The sequence below is a fragment of the Crocodylus siamensis genome, chromosome 1, assembly GCF_052110815.1.
Source record: "Crocodylus siamensis isolate JL-2025a chromosome 1, ASM5211081v1, whole genome shotgun sequence".
In the NCBI taxonomy this organism is placed as follows: domain Eukaryota; kingdom Metazoa; phylum Chordata; order Crocodylia; family Crocodylidae; genus Crocodylus; species Crocodylus siamensis.
In genome coordinates this window covers 183,521,323-183,547,878 of record NC_143395.1, presented here as the reverse complement: position 1 = coordinate 183,547,878, position 26,556 = coordinate 183,521,323, and the positions used below count along the sequence as shown (strand labels likewise).

The 26,556-nt window shown below is 41.0% G+C and overlaps 1 protein-coding gene across 1 annotated transcript in view; it reads left to right on the top strand.

The window, feature by feature from the left end:
• SPRED2 (sprouty related EVH1 domain containing 2) overlaps nt 1–26,556 on the top strand; it is a 100,290-nt gene that overhangs the window by 54,244 nt on the left and 19,490 nt on the right. Inside the window, exons 2-4 of the mRNA XM_090050903.1 lie at nt 2,433–2,610; nt 3,579–3,747; nt 7,893–7,957. Of these exons, the coding sequence (XP_089907029.1) occupies nt 2,433–2,610; nt 3,579–3,747; nt 7,893–7,957 (412 nt within the window). The remainder of the gene's footprint in view (nt 1–2,432; nt 2,611–3,578; nt 3,748–7,892; nt 7,958–26,556) is intronic.

Genomic DNA, 26,556 nt, shown 5'->3' with positions numbered 1-26,556 from the left:
AACTGCAACTTGTACATCCACTAGCAATGCTTTACAGTGAAGTACAGAATATGCATGGTACCACTTCAGAAATAAGAGAGCTTTACCAAACACGGAGTAGAGAATGCTGCTGCTGCTTCTCTGGACATCAAGTGGGAAAGGACTGTTCTTGTCATCCCAGTCAGATGTATCCTCTGGCATCTCTAAACCAGTGATGATGGGTGCTAGGGAGAGGTAATGAACAGGGTATGCTGCATTTATTCAAGCCTGGGTATGGTTTATAAGCTGTGCTTAGTGTATGGGTTCATCTACTTGCATCACTCTAGATCAGTGGGGAGTTGCCCTTTTTGGCAGGAATGCCACAAGATAATCCCTGTGCCCTCTGCAAATCCAGTCCCTTCCCCCTGCCTGAGGTGCTTCTCTGTTTTCTCCTCTCTGCCCTATCTGACTTGGTGCTTCCTGTTCCCGCTCCAATCTCTCACATACAGAAGATGCCTGTTTCACTTGTGGCATACATACCAGTGGTTAGCCACCTCTACTCTAGGTCTATCTGTTCAATGTTCTCCCTCTAAAACATCTGCTTCTGCCACTGTCCAGACCTAGCAGACTGAGTATGGCACTACTTATGTTCTTGAGCTCTTGGAAACACTGTCAAACTGTTCAGATACTGACAGCTTCTTTTTAAAAAAAAAAAAAAAAAAGATAAAACGTGTCTTATGCCTGAATAATGATATTTCTTTTAAAAGATCCTCTAGGAATGCCACATGGGTTTAGCTGCCATGTTAAGGAGCATGGATTTTGGAGGCTGAATAAATGATCAGTTACAGTTTGGGCCTGTGATCTGATTTGTCCTCTTCGTTCTTTTTAACATTCATGTAGAGGAGGCTTGTTTCACTTTTTTCTTTCTTGCTGTGTTCCCAGTCCCCACCCAGTGCCCCCCCTCCACCCTTGCAAAAAGTGCACAAGTTGCATCATAAGTGTAAAGGTCACTGCAATGGGTGGTGCTGCCTTTGAACTGATTAGAAGCCTCTGTGGTATTACAGCTGGTGTCTTAACAGCTTTTAATGTGCATATGTTGGCTTGGGACTAGTTCTAGGTGGTTTCTGTGCAGATCAGTTTAAGTTCTGTAGAGTTGGAGCTGTGATGGGTGGCAGGCAGGGCTTGGAGAGGCCAGGAACTAATCAAATGAGGAAGATGGCAGCTTGAATCCATTGTAAATCCAGCACTATTTCATTGGTCTCCACCAAACAAGGAGAGCCATCAAGCCACCTAATGATTTGTTCCAAAGTTCCTGTTTGCCACACCATTTACTGTGAAGTAAGTGGAAGCATACAATGACAGTCTACTTGTCTACCTGGTTTGTCCTTAAATTGTAAGCTCCCTAAAGCAAGGGTTGTCCCTTTTTTGGGATGCATTTACTAAGGTACTGGCACCCCCCAACCAGTAATAACAATAATGTATCAACTCTACCTTCAAGGACTACCATTTATTTGCCTTCATAGGAAATCCAGACAGGAGTAAATATTGAACTTACACACTAAATGATGTTCTTCTGTTGCTTTCAGTAACGTGGTGAGACCAGTCTGGCAATGTTAGGAGTCCTCAGATTTCCTTGACTGGATTCATTCAAGTCTGCATATGATATATAAGCTGCGCTTAGTATATAGGTTCATCTAATCAAGCATCCAAACTGATTCTTAGATCACTGTTTCCAGTCGTCTTGATATTGAGGTCAATAATGGGACACTGTGCAAGATTTTATGTACCGAATCATGGTGCCACAGAGCACTTACATTCTCCTAAGGAATCCTGTTGTGTGGCTTGTTCCTCATCTCAAAGGACCATGTTCCTGTGAGATACTGTAAGGTTTGTTTGTTGTTCCTTGAGAGGAGCATGTTGTATGTCTGACAGAAGACTTTCCAAATAGAAATTTAAAATGTTGAATTTGATTGTAAAAAGCCCTAATGTTTTTAGATTCTGGCAACCTGAGAGGTCACCTCTAACTCCCCCTCTCCTTCCAACCCCCCCCCCCCCCCCCCCCCCCCAGAAAAAAAAACCTTGCATTTTTTTGCTCACTGTAATTTCTTAAACCAGAATCCCTTTTGCAGTTCAAACCAAAAAGAATTGCTGACAGAACTTGTGCCCCTTCTTTATCCAACAGAGGCTACATTTGTAGACTTCTGCAAGGCTTGCTTTCCTTTCAAGGTCCCTTCCTGATGGGGTGAAGTTGTAAGCACTTCCAATTATTTGGTTTGTGTTTTGAGGTTCTGAAATGAGTGGGCTATTTTTGTTGTTTGTAGAGTGGCTGTGGCTGTAAATTCCATCTCTTATGGGTGATGCGCCCGTTCTCTTGACAAAACTCTTCAAATACCTGGAAGCTAGATGCGTCCCTAAATAAAACTACTGAGAGGTAGCATGATCTCACAAAGTTTTCTCTTTTGTTACTGTTACAGTGACAGCTATATTGTACGAGTCAAAGCTGTGGTTATGACCCGAGATGACTCCAGTGGGGGCTGGTTACCGCAAGAAGGAGGCGGTCTCAGTAGAGTTGGCGTCTGCAAGGTCATGTACCCGGAGGGCAATGGAAGAAGTAGATTTCTAATCCATGGTGAAAGGCAAAGAGACAAACTGGTAATGGAACCTAATTCAGTTTATGTTTGTTTAATTAAGAGAATTACCCCCAAAATCAAACACTTCTGTGTTTCATATTGGTGTTTTTCTTTTCTTTTTTTCTTTTTGTCCAATTCAGCATTGCTTAAAGTAACCCCATCCTCAGATGAATACTAAACTGTAATTGGCTGTTTTGTTATCCCCTATAAATAGCAGTTAAATGTTCTGTGTCCATTTGGAAAGGCCCCTTTTAATTCCTAAAAAAAAAAAAAAAAAAAAAAAATTGAAACTGACACATTTATTTTTTTGAAGATCTAACAAGAGTGTGTGAGAAGTGAACTGAAGTGTAAAGAATCCATGAAGCCAGTGGCATTGTACCGAGTAATGCAATGCAAGCCTTTAAAAACTGCAATGAATTATTTATGCTGCATGCTATTCAAGGTTTGCACTAGTAGAATAAGAATGCGAGGACAAGTTGTCTTTTCAGAAATGACACTCAGTTCCTTCAGGTCTTTTAGATCAGCAGCTTTGTTCCAATCCTGCAGAAAAAACAAATGCTTTACATTCAAATGGGAGCTAAAGAAGTGAGAAAATATTGTCATTTCCAGTTGCATCTACATATTTTCTTATTCCTCCTAAAATCTGACAGTGTGGTTAGCTAGCTTAAAAAAAAACTTTGCAAACTGGTATGGTGTAGATTGATGCTGCTAGTGTTTGAGTACAAGCTTAATTAATATAATCACTTGATTTTATCATTTGGCCTTAAAGTTCCCTCACTGATGATAAGACTGACACTTTTTAAATCTTGTAGTTTCACTTATAGCTGCTTTTGACCAAAAAATTCTATTGGAAGATATGCTTAGTGTAACTCAGTGTGACAGATTCGTAAGTGGCTTGTTCTGTGTTTAGAAAAGAGGAAATTCTGGTCTGTGCTAAACCTTGCCCTTCATGTACAAATGTAACCTTCCCTTTGTGCTTAAACTTTTTAGGTGGTATTGGAATGCTTTGTAAAAAAGGACTTGATCTACACTAAAGCAAACCCTATATTTCATCACTGGAAGGTTGACAACAGGAAGTTTGGGCTCACTTTTCAAAGCCCTGCTGATGCACGAGCATTTGATAGAGGAGTGAGGAAAGCAATTGAAGACCTCACTGAAGGTACTGGAGCACATATCAGCATTCTGTTTCTTTCTTTCAAGAGGAGGGGTTACACAGCCAGACTTCAAACTTGACTTGAATGCATTTCTCACATTTCTTGCTGCAGTGTCAACCAATTAGCCTTTAAAATAAGTTTAGTTCTTGTTCAATAGAGAATTAGGTTAGTAGTCCCTTGGGGAAGGAATAATGCAAATGCTTTTTCAGTGCCCCACCTTATCTAGCCTGGTCCACCAAGACCTAAACTATTACGGTGCATTTCTTACAGCTAGGGGCCTACAAAATTCACGATTTCGTGGATTCCACAAAATCCATCTTTGCCTGCGAAATCCAGGCAATGTCCAGAAAAAAGGGGGTGGGAAAGCCAAGGAAAAGAAAATGCCAGCTTCTCAGAGGGAGCCAGCAGTCCTCAGCACTGTGCATCAACCTGGCAGGGCAGGGAAGAGAGTCTACCTACTTGAAGGGCTGTGGGCAAGATGGCTGCTGCCCCCTTCCCTTATCAATGATTGGCTGTGAGGGATGCCTGAACCATGGCCTTGTCTCTCCCTACCAGGTGGTGAGGGGTAGAGCTGCATGACAGACAGCCCTTGCAGACAATCGGTGGCAAGGGTCGGGACCACTAGAGCCCCTCTGCCATGGGGCCCTGCTGTGCTCCACCCACAAAATGGCTGCCTGGGCCAGCGCTCGGCCTGCAAAATCAGGGGGCAGCCTCCATGCCTTGGGTATCTACTTATAGGTCTAACTAATTAGCAACTCCCCCCCCCAAAAAAAAAGTCCTATAAACTGTTTCATAATTTGTCATTTGGGTCACTTTTCTTCCCTGCAACAAAAAAGCTGTTTGTTTGTATATTGCAAAAATTGTTTGCTTTATGAGTTTTCTTATAGACTTGAATAAATAACATTTTCTTTTTATGATAATTGGTTTTTTGCTTCTACTTAGTTGGAGAACTATAGTGCTTAAGGACTTTATTTTTGTTTGTTTTTTTAATTCAGTCATGATTGTAAGTTAATTTCCCAGACTTTGAAGTGGTTATGAAACTTTTCCTTTTTTGCATTGCTTTAATCAAACTTGAATCAAAAAAGAGTGTGTGTGTGTGTATCTGTCATTTGTAATTCCTTCCCTTTATTTTGTTTCAATGAAAAATAATCCTTCAGGGTGGTGTTTTGGTCTTTAGTTATTTGTTTTGTTTACTTTGGTTTTATGACCACAGCATTGTCTATACAGGTTTTCCTGCTCATAGAGTTGTCATGGGGTTTTTTTATTTCCCTTCTGCTCATCTTTGAAGTGTGCGTGCACACACACACACTTTTTTTCTCACATACAACATGCATCTTTTTCCCCCAAATCAGCCCCCTCAGTACAGTGTGTGTGTGTGTGCATGCGTGCGTGCATCCGCGCGTGCGTTTGATCAGGAACAGTAAAATGTAGTACTGTCATAGTCTTGCTTACTGCCCTTTCAAGGGTCTGAGGCCTAGCCTTGTGTGCCTTAGAGTAAGTCCTCCTGGAGACCATGTCCAGGCACTATGGTATCCCAGGAGACTGTTAGGGTGAAGCAGCTGACACCCTGAATCTCTTGGTGCCATGCTTTTTCAACACAGTGCTCCCAGGAGGACTTAGTCACACAGTTGGCTGTGACTCAGGAAACCATCTGGTTTTTTTCCTACATTCTGCCTTCCAAAAATATGGTGCATATTTTATTTGAGGACATGTATGTGAAAAACTATGGTGTTGAGTTTTGTTTTGTTTTTGTGGATATTTGCTCTGAAAGCTTGGTATGTTATGTTTTTGGTTCTTAATTGGTGAATGCTTTCAGCTGCCCTCACTATTAATATATGGCTCTCAACTTCCTGACCATGTGTTTTTAAGGCCCTTTACAGCTCCTTGCTAAGTTTGTCTTTGTTGCCAAACCAGAGGGGAGTGTACAAGCATTCATTTTTGCAAGAGACTTTCTCTCACCAGGGATATTTTAGAGGCTGACACCTGGAAGATCTTTCCCCTGGAAGGGAGTATGTTTTCCCCAGGGAGAAATTTGAATGGATGCTTTCATGATCATAGTTTCTACTAGGAAAGCAAGGATTCTCTCAGTAGAAACATAATTCCTGCATGTGGCCAGTGACAGTCGGAGCTAATCCTACTCCCATATTTTTGAATGGTTCCTTTTTCATGTTTGCCTAACTTAAACCATAAGCTCTTTAGGTGTTACATGTGGTATCTTATGTAATTAGTGCAACACATTCATGCTGGGGCCCAATATGTTTATAATGCACATACATACCCTCTTTTTAAGGGAGATTGTGGTTAAATAGTATCAGTCACATGTGCTGCTCCCTAATTTGAGATGTACTGAAACAAGTCAAATTCAGGAGTCACATGTAAACTACATAGTATTGCTATGTTTTAGGAAATGTTCAAAATCAGTGCTGTCTGTATTTATGACATTAACAGAACAGACTGATTCTGTCGAGTGCATTTTTATTTAACTTCCAAATATTTATTTAACTTCCAGATTAAAACTAATAACTAGTTACTAGTGTAACTAATAACTAGTCTCTCCGTCTCTCCCTGTCTCTCTCTGTACATGTATGTGTGCATGCAAGCACGTGTACGTAGACGATAGTGAAGTTTGAATTTGTTTCACTGTCACTCAGAGCTGTCTGTTAAATCTGGTCATATTATCACAATCAAGATGTATCTGAAGCTTCATTATATTAAATAACTCATTTTTAGAAATAAAACTTAACACTTAGCTTATTTCCTGAAATACTACATAGGACTTTTGTCATTTTGCTATCACAGTAATATTTTCAGCTCTATAAGCATGGAGGGGAAGAGTTTCTACCTAGCATACTCAAGGAGGAAATGCAGTTTTCACCTCCTAACTTTAATTGATAATCAATTTAGGGTATATTAACACACCAAAGTTAAAATCACTGTTTTAAAATCTGTTTTCAGAATTAAGGTAATTCATTGCTTACCACAGTACATTATCAAGTCTTAAATAGGTAACTAAAGAATCAGAATTCAAATAGTAACAGTACAAGTTTGTTTTGAGAGAGTCTTGCTAGAAGTTATTCTATGATGATCAGGTTCAGTAGTAGCTATATGAGCATGTATATTTAAAAGCTTGAATATTGTTGTGTCAGTTTGAAATTAATAAAATGTTAAATAAACTTAAAGAAAGCTTCCTGGATGCAATTTACTAATTATTGGATAGATTCCTAATGGTTACTGCAGGGTTAATGAGAAGAGCTACACCTCAAATTTTTTTCTGCTTTTGTTCTTACACCTATCCCCTCTTCAATGTTTTGCTTAGATGGGGGGAGGGAAATGGAAGGAAAGGGACAAATCTGAGACAAATAGCATATAAAGCAAAAAAACCCTTCAGTGTAGTTAGTTGCTTTGTGAAACCACAAAGAGAACTCTTTATCTAATCTGAGCTTTATTTTGTAAGTGAAAGCATTAAGTTTTTCTGAATTTGGGACCAGATCAGTTGTTGCGATTCACTGAAGCTCTACTGAATGACTTTAAGTAAAGGTCTAGCCCTGAATGTTTATTCAGTGGCCTGCTTTATCGTAATTTGGACGCATCTATACGTGGCCGTGCAGCTCTTTTGTTACTGTGCCGTCACTTAGTAATTCCTTTTTGAAGTACTAAAAGATGGTGCAGTACCAGCGCATACTGCGCCTTGTTGGCCATGCAGTTATTTTTGGCCGCTACGTCACCACAGCAATGCGCTATAATGAGGGAGCATGTTGCTACAACAGCATAGTGGCAGCGTCCGTTGGCAAAAACCATGATGCCATGGTGCCATAGTGTCTTGTAGAGACTCACCCTTTGAAAAGTAAAATGCTATATAATCAGGAGTGCTACTTATAGCTCTACCATCCTGAAATAGGATTGGTTACTGCAGCATCATTTTAAGAAACCTTCTGAATATCACCTAACACCTAGCAAAAGAGAGAATTTTTGTTCTTTACTAATTTGGAAACACCTGGTGGTTACTTCATGTTGTATCAGTCTAGTTCACCTGAAAAATAGGAATTCAGAATATGCATGATGTGTATTTAAAAACTCATAGTCCAGATAGCCAGTAGTTTTAATATTAAAAAAAAAAAAAAAAGTCTTATTTGAAAATTTTTTTTCTTAGGATCAACTACTTCCTCTTCAACAATCCACAATGAAGCTGAGGTTGGTGATGATGATGTCTTTACAGTAAGTAGAGTTCATTTGAAGTTCTTATGTTTTAGCACTGTGGTGCACCTAGACAATAATTAAGGATCCTTTTAACATTATGAAATGGCTTCCAGCCTGCAACTTCAGTCAACAAATGACTTTTTTTTTTTTCTTTTAACATCTGTGAGTGATACGTCTCTGTTAACTTCTTGCTCCCTCTACCCCAAAGAAAATTTGGCTTTCTAAATGCTGCCCATTACCAGCAGTATAGTCTTGGAACATTTGTAGAGCAAATGTTTAGTCTTTCAGAGACAGGCAAGCAAATAATTCCCCCCCTTTCCCTAACTGCCAGCAGACATTAAGTTTTCAAATGACTTGGCTTAAGAGGTGTTCATGCAATTTTGTTTTATCTTCCTACAAGCTTTAGAGGATCTGAGTTGTTACTAGTGCACACTTTCCATAGGAAAAAAAATGAAATTAATTATATGACTATCTACAGAAGCCAAATTTTAGTGTAAACAGGAGCATCAGGAGTACATACAAGTTTATTTGGATCAAGAAATGAACAGGAATATACGACCTACCTGACTAACAATTAAATAATAGACTGCCCGAGATTCCCTGTTTTGTATTGTTTACATCTAGTTTGTGGCAGCATCTAAAATGTGTTTGGAGTTTTTCCCAAAAACACAGGAAGAAATTGGCGCATGCCCTTTCCTACAGCAAAAAAATGTGAATGCATGAGATGAAACTGCAATCTGATCATGGATATTCTGTGAGCAGAGAAGCAAAATTAATCAAAGAAAGTATTCATTGTGAATTATTTGCTCGGCTCCAATCTCTCTCATACTCTCCCCTCCCCCACACACACGTTCATTGCATCTTGTGTAAATGCACTCTTTGTCATAAGACACTGGCGGGTTGGGTAATGGGGAAGTTAAAAGGAGAATATATTCAAAATCTAAAGGTAAAAGTAGCAAATTTCCTTTGACACTGATGTACTTTGCCACTGCATTTCATAGGCATGAAAATATTTAATTGAATCCTCATTTCAAAAACAAAAAAACATGTATTACTTTTCTCAGCACATCTGGGATAACTGAGGGTTTGAGCAGGAAACATTCAGTCAAATCCTGTGAATGTAAGGGGGTGGGGGAAAGACCCTCAGTGGAAAGGTGGTATGAGATGAATTTTGTTGCATTCCCATTAGGTGATCAGTGTGGTGTGGGTCTGGACAGGTTTCCTGTTGAGTTTTGACCAGATCCTCTTGACAGTTGGCATGTTGTTCGCATCTGTTCTTTTGTCACAGTTCTAAGAGACAAACAACAGCAGGCAGGGTTAAAAGGTGACTTCCTGTGCTCCAGAGCAAAACTATCATTAGCAGCTGCTTCCCAGCTACCTGCCAGAAGTGATTTATAGAATCCGAGATGGGAGAGAGGCAGCCTCCTTGGAGCCAGAATGGCTTGCTGTTTAGTAGTGCTTAACCAAAAGTTACATGAGCTGTGCAAGCAATGTTCTGGTAGAATTTGAAATGTATACCCGTTTCCAGGTTTGGGTGCTGCTTTAAAGGATTTTGTTGTAAAGTAGATTTAATTAAAACCTGTGGTGTGTGTGTTTGTGGTATATACATCCTCCTTGTTGGCTATAGTAGAGACACTATAGTATTTACATTAATTTTAAACAATTTTTAAGAAATATAAGTTCAGTGAGAAATACAGAAAACATTTAAACATGGTTTTCTTATAAAGCAGGGATTCGGGGGGGTTTTAGGGGACTAGATGCACCCAATCAAATAACTGAGGTCTAAAAATGCCCATGTGTCGGTTTTGTTTGTTTTTTTGTTTTCTAGGCTTATTTCTTTTCCTCTCTCCATAAAACTTGGGTTTGAGGCCATGTTTAGGTTCTAATGGAATATAAAGTTAGGGAGCTTTGATTTCTATAACTGAACAAAGTGTTGGCTGTAGTAAATGCTGTTGTTTGAATTAGGAAAGCTGGGTAAACCATGCACCAGCTGCATTAATAGCACTTAGGCTCCTGTGAGTCAAGTTAAAAGCCAGACCTGAAAAATATATTTTTCCACTTGACACCACTGAGGTGACAAATATTAGGAGGCATCTATACAAATACCTTTTACACAGCGATAGGATACTGGTATGCCCCAGGAGATGAGACACCTTGGTGTTAGGCTGCTTAATGAAGTTAGTACGCAAATAGTTCAAACTTAGCTGTAATTAGCACCCAGTTAGGATGAATAGTGAAAGTTCACACCACAGGGTCTTCTGTTTTCTTCTGCCTGGCAGAACTCTCAACAAGGCAGTGTGTTGATTTATGTACTAAAAGCAAGGTTGCCAAGTCTGTGTTGCTAAAGACCTGGTCAGACTTTTCCCCAGCTGCAGGTGGCCGCACGTTTACTTGTCCTTTGCATGCATGAGCCACTCTGTTAACCATAATTTGTATGTAGTATAAGATGTGGTAGTTGCAAAGGAGGGAAACACCCCTATCAGATGATGACTTGTCTTCTCCCCTCCACTGCTCAAGCCTTTACTTCAGCATTCATTATGTTGCTCCCTCAGTAAATTAGCAGATGAGGTGGACACAAGATGTTCAGGGTGTCCTCTTTGGTCAACCAGCTTTGTGAAAAGACTCAAGCTCAGTTTCTCAGTATTTTTAAACTGCTTTGGGCTGCTGATTTATGGCTTAACTGGGAACCCTGCCATGCTAAAGTAAAGTTTTTGTTTTTTTGATGGATTGTTTTGGTGGGGTAAGGTTGCTTTTTGGTCACTTCGTGTTGTTTTTGGTTTTTGTTTTTCCTTACCGTCTTTGCCCTTTAATCAAATTGGAAAAGGTTGAGCAAAAATCATCTTTGTTTCCAATTGTGCTTTTTTTTTTTGCATGTCACAGTGACTTGTGTGTGTATATAGTGCTTTTTTTATTGCTCTTGGCCACCAGCAGGACACCATCCATATTCTCATGTTATGGTCCTGTCTCTTATGCGCACACGCACCCAGTCACTGCAATGGTATTCAGAACAGCAGTGTTGCTGCCCTTGGAGTTTGTGTTCTGCTGTGCTGTAAGATGACGGATTTTTTTTTTCATTTTTTTTTCTTTGTATTATTTGTTTTACAATATATAAATGCATACAGAATTCTTAGGTATACTTAAATGACCTAGGAGCCAGGCACTTGAGCATTTCTGGAAATCCAAACCATAAGTGTCCTCCACTTTCACTCCACCCACTTACAGCCTTAAACCACATTATTTTTGCATATTCTGAGGATGTTTCTATTAGTAAAAAACCCAATGTAGTGTAAAAAGGGATTGTGCCGGTGCGGCTTGCTTTGGTTTGCAGTGTCTGTACTGCTACAGTGGGGCATTTCAAATTGGTATAATTAAACTACTGGAAACTCATCAGGTTTTAGTACTTGTCTATACTGGTCCTGCAAATGGTTACCACCTGGTATAGAACTTTGATATTCTACATAATCCTGTTTACTTCAGTAGGCCAGTGTTAGTTGGTAAGTACTTGGCCGGGTAGTAAACGTTGGGAAATAAGCTCTGTAGTTGTTAATTTGATAAGTCTTCCTTTCCTTCTCCTTCCCTGAAAGGCATACCTAACAGGACAAAAAAAATGACCCACAAAAAACTATGAGCAACAAAAGTGACTGGCTTGAAACTATTATTAAAGGGCAAAGATTGTACGGGAAAAAAACAAACTAAAATGCTTGTTTTAAAGCTAGAAGCCTTCATTTAGGAGTCCTAACAATATGTAATGGTATAACTTTATTCCAGATGCTTGCTAGAATCCATAAATGTTTCCATATGTTTGCAAACAATTTTTTCCTGTCCTATATATTATAAATCGTGCTCTAGAGAGATGCAATCTGAGTAAGGCTGGCTATCCGTTCTGTCCGTTGGGGAACACACTGTCTTTCCAAATATCTGAGATTATTCTTTTTGCCTCCACTAATAAACTGTATCCAGACTAATTTACTTGCTTAAACAATCAATTAAGACATACCAGTTAATCAAGTTTCAGTATATTCTGGACTCATCAGACTTTGAATTTGCTGCAGAATTTACCTCTTGCTGTAGAATTATTCTATCAAATCCAAGTTTTCACAGTTTTTTTTTTTCTTGGTGGTGGGATTTTTTTGTTTTAATATTGTATATGATCAGGAAGTGAAAAATAAGAGTTAAATTGAGCAGATGAACTCTTCTTGAGTCTATGCAGAGCCTGAAACAAAAACTGAGCAACATGTATAGCCCACTGGGAAAAATGACGTTGTGACTGTTTTAGCAGAAAGATTGACCTCTAATGGGTTTCTTCTCTAAAATCTAGAGCATCTTTTGCATCTGTCTTGCTGCCAGTGGCAAAAAAAACCTCTCTAGGTTCCCCCTTGACAACTTACCGCAGTACAGTTCTGTGTTGTAACGTGAAGCATCATTGTGAACCCACCTAACCCTTTTCATTTTTAGCATGGCAATATATGATGGGTATTTTGCTCACAGACTCTTAACACATCCCACAACAGTGTCCATTTTGGTTAATCAAAAATCCACAATTTTTATTAAAATGAAACTGCTGCAGTATGTGCAGTTTCCTATGCTGGAGTGCCACAGAATCTGTAATTGAGAGAGGAAGGATGATTGTTCCTAGGGTTCCGTTCATTGTTCCTCACAGACTTCCTGTAGCTAAGTAACTTATTTTCTGTGTGCCTCGGTTCCCCACCTGTAAAATGGGAATGACAGTATTTTCTTACTTCTTAGTTGTTGCGAGCTTTGAGGATTATGAAGGGGGAGAGGCATACAATTTCCATAGATAGGATCCTTTTTCTAGATGGTAGGTCCAGCCTGTCACAAAATAACCTGCAAAACATGTTTAGTATATTGAAACTTTCAATATTCATGAACTGTATGTTCAGAACATTCCTTTTCTCCCTAGCATGTTCCTCATCCTGAACATCTACAAGTATCCACAGGCTGCAGGATTTGGGGATTTTGTGGATGTGGGAGGGTTTTGTTTGTTTGTTTTGTGTTGGTGTGTTGTTTTTTTTTATAGTGGGTCAGATGTTAACAATGCAATCTCTCCTCCTTCACATTACATTAAGAAATAAACATATTTCTTCCCACTGCCTTCCCATTAAACCTTTTCCCTACTTTCATCTCCCATTTCGGTCTCAAGTGTATAACAGCCCCACTATTAACATCCACAAGATTTATCTATATTAGATAAAGTGTTAATCTGAGTTTCTTCTAGTTTTGGCCATCTTGCACCCAGGTGGTTCCTGTAAGGAACCCCTACAGTTTGGTTTTTTTTGGTTTTTTAAACAACTACAGAAATTCTTTAGTAAGTTCTTATTAATCATGAGATTTTTAGATAGAGGCTATTCTATCTGGCCCATAGGGCCCCTAAAAAATTTAGAAAATTAATATTTCTCTGTCCTTGGCTCCTGTAAAAAATGATAGGAACTAAGGGCAGTAGGACCCAGGGTAAGCCCCAGTGGGCTTCCACAACAGCAGGGCTTGCCTGGCCCCGCCCCCCCCCAGCCAGAAGCCCCAGCAGGAGGACCATGCTGCTGCCCTGCACCAGAATCACAGGTAAGTGGGGGGGAGGGGGGGGGGCAGAAGGGCAAGAGAGGAGCCCGGGGAAAAGCTGAGCGGTGGTGGAGGGGAAAGCGGTCCCTCCCCCACCCTGTGCCCGGCACCCCGTGCTGCAGCTGCTTGCGGCCCGCCTAGGGCTCCCTGTGCCTGCTCCGGACAGCCCTGCGTGGGCTGCGAGCAGCTGCAGCCGCAAGTGCTGGCCATGGGGTGGGGGAGGGGTTGCTCCCTTCCCCCCCCCCCCCCACTCAACTTTACCCTAGGCTCCTTCCCTGTGTGGAGGAAAGGAGCCCTTCCCCGCCCCGTGGCCAGCGCTTCCTGCTGCAGCTGCTCGTAGCCCACTCAAGGCTGTCCAGAACAGGCACAGGCAGCCCCAGGTGGGCTGAGAGCAGCTCCAGCACAGGGCATCAGCGATGGGGTGGGTGAGGGGTCCCTTCCCCACCCCCCATGCTCAGCACCACCTTGTAACCTGGCCCCACTGCCAGCCTGGGTCCCGCACTGGCTCCAGGCTCGCCTGCCGGGGCTACGCATGGCAACAGCAGCTGTGGCCCCCCCTGCTTGCCATGCCGGGCAGTGTTCGCCACTGCTGCCTGTGGGCTGCCCAGCACACACTGCGGCATGCGGGGGGGGTGCAGCTGGCGCCGCCGCGCACAGCCCCAACAGACAAGCCTGGAGCCGGCATGGATCCCAGGCTGGCAGCGGGGGCAGGCTACAAGCTGGTGCTGAGGGCAGGGAAAAGTGGCCCCTCACTCGCCCTGTGGCCGGTGCCCTATGGTGTATCCACTTGCAGCTCACATGGGGCTGCCTGTGCCTGCTCAGACAACCCTGCATGGGCTGTGAGCGACTGCAACAGGGAGAGCCAGCCATGGGGCAGGTGAGGGGCTGCTTTTCCCCGCGCTCAGCACCGGCTTCTTCCCTGCTGGCAAGCAGGGGGTTGGGGCTGTGTGCTGCCCCCCGCCTGTACCACGGGGGTGGGGGGTACTGGGAGTGAGTGGGCAGGGAGCCAGCGGTAACACAGGGCCAGTGCCAGCGGGGCCCAAAGCAGGGTGGCAGGAGCACAGGGTCCCAGCCGGCAGGGGCTTTATGAAGCCGGGCCAACTCCCCTCTATCCCTGCTGGTGCAGCCCAGCTCAGTTCCACAGACCCCTGCCAGCCTGTGCCCCATTTTGGGCCCCCCTGGTGCTGGCCCTGGGACATAAAACCAATGTCCCAATGTCTTAGGACCAAAGACACTGGGACATTGGCCCCAAGATGGTGACCAGGGAGTGGGGCACCTATCAAGGGGTGGGGCTACCCATGCAGCCCTTGACAGCTTGCCAAAACTGGGTAAGCGACCCTCTGCTCAAAATAATTGCCCACCCCTGCTCTAGAGCTAAGCAGAGACCAGGGAACAACCACAGCAGCAGAACTTGGTGATATCACTGATACGTTACCTTTGTCTTCCCTGCAGCTCAGCTGCCAATACTATTGGGTTACTGTTGTTCATGTAAGACAAAGAGCTTGGTGATCCCACCCACCTCCTCTGATGCCTTCTCTTGAGCTTGATTACAAATCATCGCTGCTCCATGTGGGTTGAAAGTACTGTCAAAGTAGAGCAATACCAGCCAAAAGAAGAAATACGAGATAAGATGCTTTGTACTGGTGTGTTTCACCTTAACCCCAAAACATGAAGTTTTCTATGCACCAGAGTTCAGAACAAGTTCAGCAAACTTTCTGTGTATATTTTTTTTGTGATACCTCTCCTGCCTTGTCACTTTTACATTCAGCTCTGTCTTCATTTGTTCCAATAAGCTGAATATTAAATTTTAACGTTTTTTATAGATTTCATAGATGTTAGGGCTGGAAGGGATCTCGAAAGATTGAGTCCAGCCCCCTGCCCGAAGGGCAGGAAGTCAGCTGGAGTCATAGGATCCCAGCAAGATAAGCATCCAAATTTCTCTTGAAGGTGTTCAATGTAGGTGCTTGAACCACCTCTGATGGCAGACTGTTCCAGACCTTGGGGGCTCGGACAATAAAGAAATTCTTCCTTATGTCCAGCCTGAAACGGTCTTGCAGGAGTTTATAACTCTTCAACCTCATCATCTCTTGGGGCGCTCTGGTGAACAAACATTCCCCCAGATCCTGGTGAACACCCCTGATAAACTTATAGGTGGCCATCAGAGCACCCCTGAGCCTACGCTTTTCCAGGCTAAAGAGCCCCATGGCTCTCAGCCTGTCGTTGTAAGGTCTGCTTTCCTGACCTCTGATCATGCGTGTGGCTCTTCTCTGGACTCCCTCAAGCTTCTCCACATCCTTTTTGAATTGTGGAGCCCAAAACTGGATACAGTACTCCAGCTGCGGCCTCACCAAGGTTCTGGAGCATGCAGCCTCAGCCAGTTCCTGGGCAAACTCCTGGTTAACCTCTTGACTTTGGGTGGGAGGTCTGTAGTAGACTCCCACCATTGTCCCCTGTGCTGTGTTCCCCACAGATTTTAATCCAGAGGGTCTCCAGTCGTCCACCCTGGTTGCCAGTTATCAGCTTGCAGGGATACGTAGCTTTCCTTAACATAGAGAGCTACTTCCCTGCCCCTTTTATCTACTTGATCTCTCCTGTACAGGGTATAGCCATCTATACCCATGGTCCAGTCATGGGTGGAGTCCTACCAGGTCTCTGTTATCCCTATGATGTTGTAATTATTTGTGTTAAGCAGACAGACGAGTTCCTCCTGCTTATTCCTCAAGCTCCTGGCATTTGTGTACAGGCAGGCAAGTGTCCCCTTGGGGGGCTCTTGTCTTGCCCACAGATTGTACCAAGCCTGGGGCAGGGGTGGGCTCCCTTAAGTGCCTTGCCTACATTATGATTGATGTAATACATGTGGATTATCCTCTGCTTAGTAATGATTCTTTTTCCTTCTGCTGATGTGAACGTATTGGACTGTTCTGACCTGAATGTTTGTTTTTTCTCGTGAAAAATTCCTGGTTTGTATACCTAGTTTCATGGAGTCGCATTTGTGTCTGGGTGGCTGTATAAGTGTTGAATATTAAAGACAGACTTGACTTTTGTCCTTGCTTCCCCCCTTCCCAGCGCTGCAAATTTTAGCGTGATTAGCTAGTCCTTGCTATTCAACTACTAATGGCCAACAGTTAGGAAAAAAAAAAGTACATGTATAATGTCATTCAGGAACAAAGTCCCCTTGCTATTTATATAAAACAATGAGGTAGGCTGTATATTACGTTGCTGGATGATTCTGAATTTCTTCCTAGTAACTTCTTTTAAAAAAAAAAAAAGTTGAAAAGGACTATGTTGAAATGAACCTTTCTGGCAGCACAAATAAGTTTAAACTTTCCTTTTAAAGCAGTTGTTTTCCAACTGTATTGCACATAACCCTGAGGTTCTGCAAAGAGACTGGTGATGGTGGAACAGGCTGAGAGCACTGCTGCTAGGCCCGGTTGCCTGGATTCATGTCAGCTCACATGGTCCATGGAGCTAGGGGTAGGGGTTCTGCAGCAGAAGTGACATGATAAGGGTTCTGTGATTGCAGGAATATTGCTGTTTTAAAGCATCTGATACCGCCCACTATCAGAGAGCATAGACATGCAGGGTTAGCACTGGTCCACTGCCTTCAAAGTAGCTGCTTAAAGTAGGTGCTGTTATAGCACATCACTAGTAGGTGATACAAAAAACTAGTAATACTCTGTTCACATAGAGTAAAGGACTAATCCATGATAAAAGTGATTAGCACTTCATACACTTGCCTGGTCTGCTGGTATAACTTAAACCTGATTTTTGAAGAGGTGACTTTATACTAGGGTGAAGTGACTTGCTCCAGCATAGTTCTGTTATTTGTATGTTCACTCTGCATTTGCCCTGTCTTGAAAGCAGATGACATCATTGTGAATGGTCCTGAGTCCTCATCTAGAGACTGGGTAAATGAATGACAGGTATGATTTAGAGTGGCAGTACCCTTTAATCATTGTACAGGGATAATCGTTCATGTATTTTAGGGTACAAAATACCTTAATTGAATCGCACCTTGTAGGTTAGACAGAATAGATCATAAATATTTTATTTGAAATCTTCATAAATATTTAATGAGTAAGCTTGTTTGATTCCTTGTAATTTTAACTGATTTTTTTTCTAGTTGACTTACATACCTATGGAAAATTTCAAGTTTAGGAAAGGTACTTGTTAGATAAACTTTTAAGTGGGATTTAAGTTTGGGGGTTTTTTGCTTTTATTTATTTATTATTATTTTTTAATTATGTAAAATCTTTAATTTATTTGTAACCACCAGGCAGTGGGATGAAGCTGCATTTTTGTTTGTAAAGCATAGGAGTATAGGATTGGTAATGCTCAGCTCCAACGTGTTCCTTTTATAGTGTCATTTCATCTTAAGGCATTAAAACAGTAACTACAGTTCCTTTTGCACCAAATCACACTAAGCTTTTGCTCCTGTAACTTTTACCACATTGTTCTGTAGATTTTCTTTTTAAGGTGTGAGTTGACTCTATAGCCAGGATGAGCATGAGCCAGCTCAAGCTGTCGCCGTGAACATTGGAGATGTTTTCTGAGGTGATACTTCAGTTATGAGGCTAGATCAGTGGTGATGTGGTAATGCATGAGCTCGTGTGCGCGCTTAATTTACATGTTGTATTTGCATGACTATGTAGAAATTGGATATGTATGCACATTCTTCTGATTTCTGTCTTTTGAGTAATTGAGGCTTCACATGTACTTTATTATGAGAACTAAAAAGTATTTGCTCTGGGAAAATTCACAAAAAATTAAATTAATGATATACCTTCCTCACTATAGTACCAAACAAGGGAAATGACCCTTTCCTGCACATAATTGCCTACTTGAAGCTTGTGTCATTTTGGATGTGCTCATGCAGAATGGCAGGTAGCATCTGTTTTTATTGCTAACTTGATAAGAAAATCAGTAGATGGTATGTGTAGCTTATGTACTTTTGACTTCTGGTATCTGGTAATTTATGCGTAATTGGAATGCTAATAGGTTGTGTCAAGCTACTTTTACTGTACTAAAGATAAGCAGATTCTCTTGCGTGTAACTCCTTTCTTTAAAACGGTTTTAAGGTGTGTTTCCTAGCTCTCTACTATCCCACACCTACTGTAGAAAGGACTGCATGTATAATATTGATGTGTCCCAGAGGAAATAGATTGAGGATCTCTTGCAATTATGTAAGCTTCCTTATAGTTAGTTCCTTGCCAGAAATTGTAAGCCTTGTGGTACTGTGTGCCAGTTAGTCATCATTTTATATTTTGCTTTTCTTTTTATATTATTTAGCTGGCAGCAAGGAGGGGAATTTGGGAGCACTTTTTCTGAGGACTACCTTTCTCAGCCCTTTGAACCTTACAGGTCAAGTTAAATGATGATGGCAACTTAATTTAACAGGCTGAGTATTTTGATTTTGGACATATTCAAGTATTCTTCAAAGTACCAACTTGCTACTACTGTTCTGACACAGAAGATTTCCGAACTGATAAAGTTACTGAAATAAGTCTTCCCTTTCAGTTACAAATTGGCTTGGGCTGTGTGAATGCCATGCGCAAAGTGAATTGAAAAGTCATTTTCAAGCCATAATCTCCTAGTATGGGTGAAAATAATCTTGTTCTGAATGGATTGCAGCAGAGCTTCAGATTTTCAGAGAACAGCTATTTGGAACTTTCTCTACTTTGAAAAAGCAGTTTCTATGCATCAGCATATTTAAGTCTTGTGAAGGAAAGTTTGTGCAAGCACTTGCCCTTTTCATTCATCTGTTGATGAACATCTCAGATGTTAACAGCTCCTTGCACTAAAATAGAACAAAATACCTGCAAACTGGAAACACCCTTTCTGGAAGCGGGGTAAAAACAGAAAATAGGCTTTATTCATGCTCCCTCCTCGAGTTTAAAGTCCTGAGCTTAAAGGATGCTTGCTTTAGATTGGGACTTTGTCCTTTTAAAAATTTCAGTAGCTAAAACTTCATGAAGATGGACAACTGTCACACTCCATGCTTCCCCTTACATGAGACCATTGAATTCAGGCACAGAAGGAAGCATGGTTAGGCAGCAGAGTAATCGCAGGAGTCAACTAGCTGTCTCCAGCCACTTAGCACAAAGCAGATCTGGCAGACTGGAAAATTTGGCCCTGTATCTCTGTCGTCTTTAAGTTGGTCTATTCTATCTGCTCTCTTAAAATTACTCGGGAGACCTGTGCTTTATCTAAGCTGAAGGGGTGTATTTAAGGATGTGGTATTGGAAGTGCATATATCTTTGCCTTTGTTGGTTTGTTTAAATAGTTACTTGTCTGATTAAGTACAGGGTTTTTATAGTGGTGAAGGGAAGGTTGTGTGAAAGCTTCCTATTTTTATAGTAGTTAAGTGAGAGAGAAATGGATATTGTTTTTCAGCTTGGAGACTTGCGTTATATCTGACATGGCAGTGAACTTGTTTAGTTTTATCCTTTTTCGTTTGTCTGGGCTAGGATAAAAGTTGTATTATTTTAAAATGTGTCTGTTAACATTTTGACATGGTGCAGTTATAGATAAGAAAAAGGGTTTTTTTAAATTTGAACGTATAAACTGGTGGAGCTGAAGGACAAGACACATTTGGTTTTGTATGAACTGACCAACATGTTAAATACAAACTGTGTTGGATGAATTAGTTCATAAAAAATAAAATTGGCCAACATTTTTAAAATACACCTTTTTCTCCCATTTGAGACGGTCCATTTTGTATATTGCTCCTACAATCGCACACTGCTTGCAAACACAGTCATATATCCTGTAGTTTTGCTTTGTTACTTTTTTTTTGCTTATGTGGGCTATGGGGGCAGGAAAATCCTATTTCTAAAATAATGTGTAGATATTCACAGATGATGCATGGTTCAGCAACTGGTCAGCTTTTAAAGAACAGGCAAAATAACAAAAAAAACTAAGTCCTACTGAAGTAATCCTTGACTGTTATAGGCATGCATTTCAAAGTGAGCTTATTTCAGGGAGTGTGAATGATGGTGTATGGCAGGAAAGAACGGAATAAGTTACCTGCTGCAGCAGTCCCGGGGACTAATAGTTACACCTCATAGATATTATGGTTGATCTTACCCAGCATTTTAGTTGGGATTCTTAATCTCTCCTTCAAAATGGTATCTGCATTTGAAGTGCAAACAACTTTTTCTTCGGGATTTTTCAACATGAAATGCTGAAAAAGTCTCCTCCCTCTGTACAAAAGGAAGTAGTTTTTAGTGAGCAGATATCTTTATAAACTGCAACCTACCACGACAAGGAAAACGTGTCAGTGGTTTCCTCTGCTGTGGAGTATACATTTTAGAATGAACAGAGCTAGTCGGGGCGGGGAAGCAGTGCTTTTCCTTGCTCTGTATTCAGTTCTGCCTTCTGCTCTTGAAGGTGACACACTGAGCAGGCCTAGCTCAGCATGTAAACATGGTTTGAAAGAGAGGCAGCCTTGGCAGCCTGACAAGGAGATGATTGACAACTTCCTGTTACCACAGTAAAAAGGATTAGGGAATTGCCTTTCAATGTCTAACACAACAATGTTAGCGAGGCCTGAGGAGAATGCTGGAGGGAAGTGGAATCTGGAATTAGTGGATGAAGCTGTGCTTGGCCACGGTGTCCTGGCCTCTATAATTTAAAGGGGGAAAATATTTGCCTCCCGGTGCTGACTTGGACCATCTGTCTTAGTGGTGACAGGAAGAGGGTTGAATCAGAACCACAGGGCAAATGACAATCTAACCACTACTTTTCAGGAGTGAGGCTATAATTTCCACATGCTATTTAAACATAGACAAATCTGGTTTGAATCCCGTTGTCTCTTGTAACTACTAGAAAACATGGAGAAATTTTAGTTTGCTTGGAATGGACATGTGAGCTTTGTCAAACCAACCATAATTTTGTTTTACCCTTTCAAATGTTTTTCAGAAGGTTCTTAAAAGGGAAGAGAGAGAGACTGCAGCATTTCAGTAAAATGAAATGGTGAATGTAAAACAAATCAAAACTCGGGGAAGAAGTGATCTCTTTTATTCGACCAACTCGGTATTTGCAAACTTCTTATTTTATTTTATTTTATTTTATTTACATCATTGTTTGCATATATGTTTGCAAATATCAAGTTGGTCGAATAAAAGAGATCACAAGTTTTGATTCCTTTTGCTGCTTGACCAATACGGCGGCAACCTGGATACCTGACACAGTGAATGTAGGGATTTTTGTTTTGTTCTTTTCGTGGGCCTTCAACAAAAGTCTTTTAAAATACCCGCTTTTTAATGCAAGTGACCAAGACAGTGGAAGAGAGTTATTGCAGTATTTCTTGATGATCAGTTTCTTTCCATAGACACATTGCTCATAGCGAAATGAAAACATTCCATTGGTTATTTAAGTGTAGGGGGTTGAAAATTTAACTCTGCATAGCATGGAAATACATTATAAGTGACTGCTTCTAATAGCCCTCTTCCCTTCACCCACCTGTTTTGTGTGGTTAGACAAGGACCTGATTTCCTTGCATCTTGTAAATGTTTTATGAAAATTAAATCGGAAGCGATTATAGTAAGCAGTTGCTTCATCCTCCCTTGCTTATATCTGCAAAAAGAAAAGCTGGTAATAAATAAACAGTTCTGCATTTTTCAACAAAGCTTGACATATTTGCAAGGCATGCACCGGGAGCATTTTAAAAGTTTGCATCAGCTGTTAAGTTCTATTTTGGTGATGGATTCCAACTAAAATAATGTGGATGGTCATAACTGTGAATAAATGACCCCTAACTGACTTCTTTAAATATCAACTCAGGCTGCTATGGGAAAACTACATGTAAGCATTTTTGCCTCTCTTTTGTAATTAAGCATGCTATAAGGAACGTGCTTCTGAATGCAGAGGGTGTTGGCTATGTATGCGTTTTGAAAAATACAGACTCAAATGTAAAAGTAGATGCAGTTTCTTTTACTTCAGCTAAATCAGTTGTGTTTTTAATTTTAATACTTTTTCTTGGAACACTTTATGCTAACTGCAGGTTGCTACCCAGTGATCAGTTCTATGGAATTATCTAACCTTGCCATAATTATTCGGAGGCAGCACAAACTTGTTCACTCATTCTCTGTGTTAGCACTTTTTTCTGTGTGTACCTTCCTTAATCTGTTCTTCTGACTTGGTAGTGTTGACACAGATTTCTGAAAGGTAAGCCTTTAATCACCATTAAGAGTGCTTGCTCACCTGAATAGGGGATTGTCTGCACTTAGGAGTTGGCTGGCATAGCTGTATTGTAGAAGCAAACACTCCTAGTAGGGACACAGCTTGTGCCAGCAGGCATAATGAATACCAGTTTCTCAAACAGAATGAGCTGCACTAGCAAAAGGACTCTTTTTTTTCTGATATAACTGCATCTATATTCATTTTTTGCTGGTGTAGCCATCTTGGTTAGGGGTATGAATTTTTTTCAGGTTTTTTTTTCATACTCCTAGCCCAACATACTTATGCCAACACAGCTTTTTTTAATTAAACCCAGCCTAGGCTTTGCCAACAATCAACTGTGAAAGAAACAGCTTTGCTGTTCTTGTGATCATTCACACTGGGTTGTTGATTCTACAGATAGTGCTGTAAGCTGTCACCAGAATGCACTTTCAAGGCCAGAAAAGTGTTTGTTCCTATACTAACATACCACTGATGAAGTCTTTAACCCTGATGAAGACATTATGAGGCTCGTTACTGTTTCTCTCCTTTCTTCATGACAGGCTGTTCTTCTTTGCATAACGGGTTAAGTTAGGTGATCACCAAAAGTTTTGGTTTGGTTTTAAGAGGTGGTGCAGTTTTCGGTATATGTAAGGACCATGCCCTCAAAGAAACTATCCAGTTAATCTGGCCTTGTGGAATCTAAGACCAGGGCAAGGGGTTGGTAAAGGAGTGGAGAAGGAAATAAGGAAGGCCCCAATAGTGAGAGAATCTCCAGTCTTTGTGAGACAACAGGACTTGTCTGTAGGTAGGAAGAAGGTGCTTTTATACCTTAGTTGTCTTACCTTGCTCCTCAAAATAATGGCTGAGAGCTTCAGTCATTGCTGTCAGGGTACCTCTGAATAACATCCTGAAATTTCTTCAATACTCACTTTATATCATTTTCTTTAAAATGAGAAACTGAGATCTTTTTCAGTTTTTCCAGTGTATGTGAATGTGCTGCATAAGATTACAGGTAACATTAAAAGTTGTGGCTGTTCTTTAAAAAAGAAAACTTATTTGATGGTAGCATTGATATATTCTTTTCTACTGTAAAAACATTCCCTGATCTGTTCTGTACTTTCCAGAGAGGTCTCTGCTGTCTTTATATCATATCTCTGACAACTAGCCAAGTTTGTTAGAAAAGGCAAACCTTGCTGAGATTTTTATCCAGTGCATTTTATTTTGTTTGCTATTCTAATTAAAAGGAACACTGTGAATCTGAACTTCATGGATGTGATTTTCACTTAAGTCCCTTGGTGGCCACTCTTATCAGAGTGAGAGAGCCTTAATCAAGCTATGGTCCATATAAAAGAGACTTGTCTTTAGTGCATCCATAATTGATTGATTAATAATACCAGATGCAGACTTGGAAGCAGTTTTAATAAATACATGATCTTGTACCTAGAATCCTACTGTTACTTAAGTTTACTTAACACACCACTACCACTGCAGTCTTTCTGGCATTATATATTAGATCCACAAATGTAAACAATGGTAACAATAAAACTAACTTGCATTAGACTCTTTATTTTGGTATTTGTCTAAATTGTGAGTAAAAAACCTGCCCAAAACATTTAAGAAATTATAATCCCAATCTTTACTTTAGAAATTCCTAACCCAGGGTTCCTGGAACTATGTACAGTCAAGTCTTGTTTGAACTATGCTGAAAGATCATCTTAAATTTGCTTCAGGTGTCTGTACATTGCTCAAGTTGCATTGTGTTACTCAACTATGAGAGTCAAACTGTGATTTTAAAATGTGCAAAAGTTTCTTTCTTATGCAGCCTTGCTATCAAAGTTACAGAATAATACCCAAAAAAAACTCCTTTCCTTAGCCTTTTTATTATTGACACTTTAAACTAGTTTGTGTTCAAGACATAAATATGCTTAAGATTTTAAATAGGTTTGTGTAATCTTGTCTTCCTCCTCAAGACCAAATTTTCAAAAGATGTTCAACCTATTTTTTTACATGGTCAAAAGTTAATTTTAGAAGTGAGTTGAAAATATAATAGTGGAAAAGATGTAGATTTTTTTCTTTTCATCTTGGCAAAAAGGAAATGAAGGTTTTATGATACAAAAGGAAGAGGATTTTTTGTGTGCATTTGTTTTAGTTTTGGAGTTTTTTCTCCTCAGCGCTACCAAATGAAGGTGCATAAGATTTTTATCATTTCTGGAATATAGCAATCCTGTTTGGGGCCTTGGTTTACAAGATTTCAATGAAGAAATTCTAGGAGAGTGACATGTCATCCAATGACGAAAAGGTGATGGCACCCTTGCTGTGCCACTGATGTGCCTACATTTCCCATCAATTAAAACATTAAGCCAGAAAGATTGTTTCCAGGATTTCTTACACATGCTGAGTGAGACCAACTTCATACCCAGGAAGTATTTTTTCCATGCTGTTGGCATGTCAATTTTCCTATTTCAGAAGATCCACTTGAATAAGTAGGATCATGTGAGGGGGGGAAAAAAGAGTTTTTACTACTGCCTTCAAGGAAGTGCACCTGGCTTCAGCAGGTTTATTCCTTGTCGATGGTCTTCACAGATGTCCAGACGGTTGGAAGCAGCTGTCAGTCAAGAGAATCTAGGGGGTATCCCTTGAATTGTTAGGTCAGTAACCCCTCCTAGCCAGGCTTACTGTTTAAACAACCTTTTTTAGGAGAGCAAAGCACAATGAATTACAAATCGCAAACCATTGCTCCTGTTTGAGAGAGACGCCCATGTGATCCTGCAGCACCCCCACTGTCCTTAACATTGCTCCTAACACAGGACAGGAGTTAGCACTGTAAGGACACAGGGAGTATATCTACATGTGCAGTTACTGCAGTGCAATGCATTTCAGTGTGATTTAAGCCAGAGGAAGCTGGTCCCAGGCACAGCATCTACACATGAACTGAGGACAGCAGCACTATTAGCAAGAGTGGAGCAGGCCCCTGGCTGCCTGGGCTGACCGGGCACAATTTACACCCAGTCAGCATCTATGCATGCGTTTCAGCATAGTAAATTACTCCGCCACAACATAGTAGTGTTTCTAATAGTGCTATCTTACAGCGGAGTTAGTTAACTTACTGCGCCCTAATACCATCACACATGCGAACAGTGATACTTCACTGCAGTGTTAGTCAACTCTGCAGTAAAGCATGCGTGTAGATGTACCCAGGATGCAGCATTTTGCTCTTCGGGTCCTTTTTTGTTTAATAAAGTATTATGGTGGGCCATTGGGATTGACTTGCTGCATGTGGTCCGTGGACTATATGTTGTGTGTCCCTCCCTTCTTCCCTTAATGTATGCATAGGATTGCGCCTTGGAGCCTAGCCCCTCTACAAAATGCAGCTGCTAGCAGAAAGAAAAGGCCTTGGAGTATTTTCCCCCAGCACTCTGGGTATTGGAAGGGGTATCTCAAGTGAGGTGAGGAATAACTTGGTTGTGAAAACAAGACTATTGACTAGTTTTGCTACTTCTTGCTGACTTTAACTGACAGAGAAATGTGGCTGAGTGCCTCCCTGTATCTCTGTGCTGTTTGAAACAGTGTTACTGTACTGTTCATGTTAAGCATTTGTTGCCTAACAGCCTGGTCTGTAGGATCATTTGAAACTAGATACAATGACGTGGCACGGTGCAGCGCTGTGCAGATGCACAAACACAGGCAATGCATTGGAGGAGGCATATGCCCCCCAGATTTCTGCACCAAGGGCAGGGTACCTAGAAGCATCAGGAGCAGCAACATAGAGTTGGGCCCACCATGTCAACCTTTATGCATCATCTATGGAGACAAAGCTAAATACGAACATGGTAGCAGTGGAATTAAAAACAGTATAGCCACGTTGGCAGGCACCGTGCCCA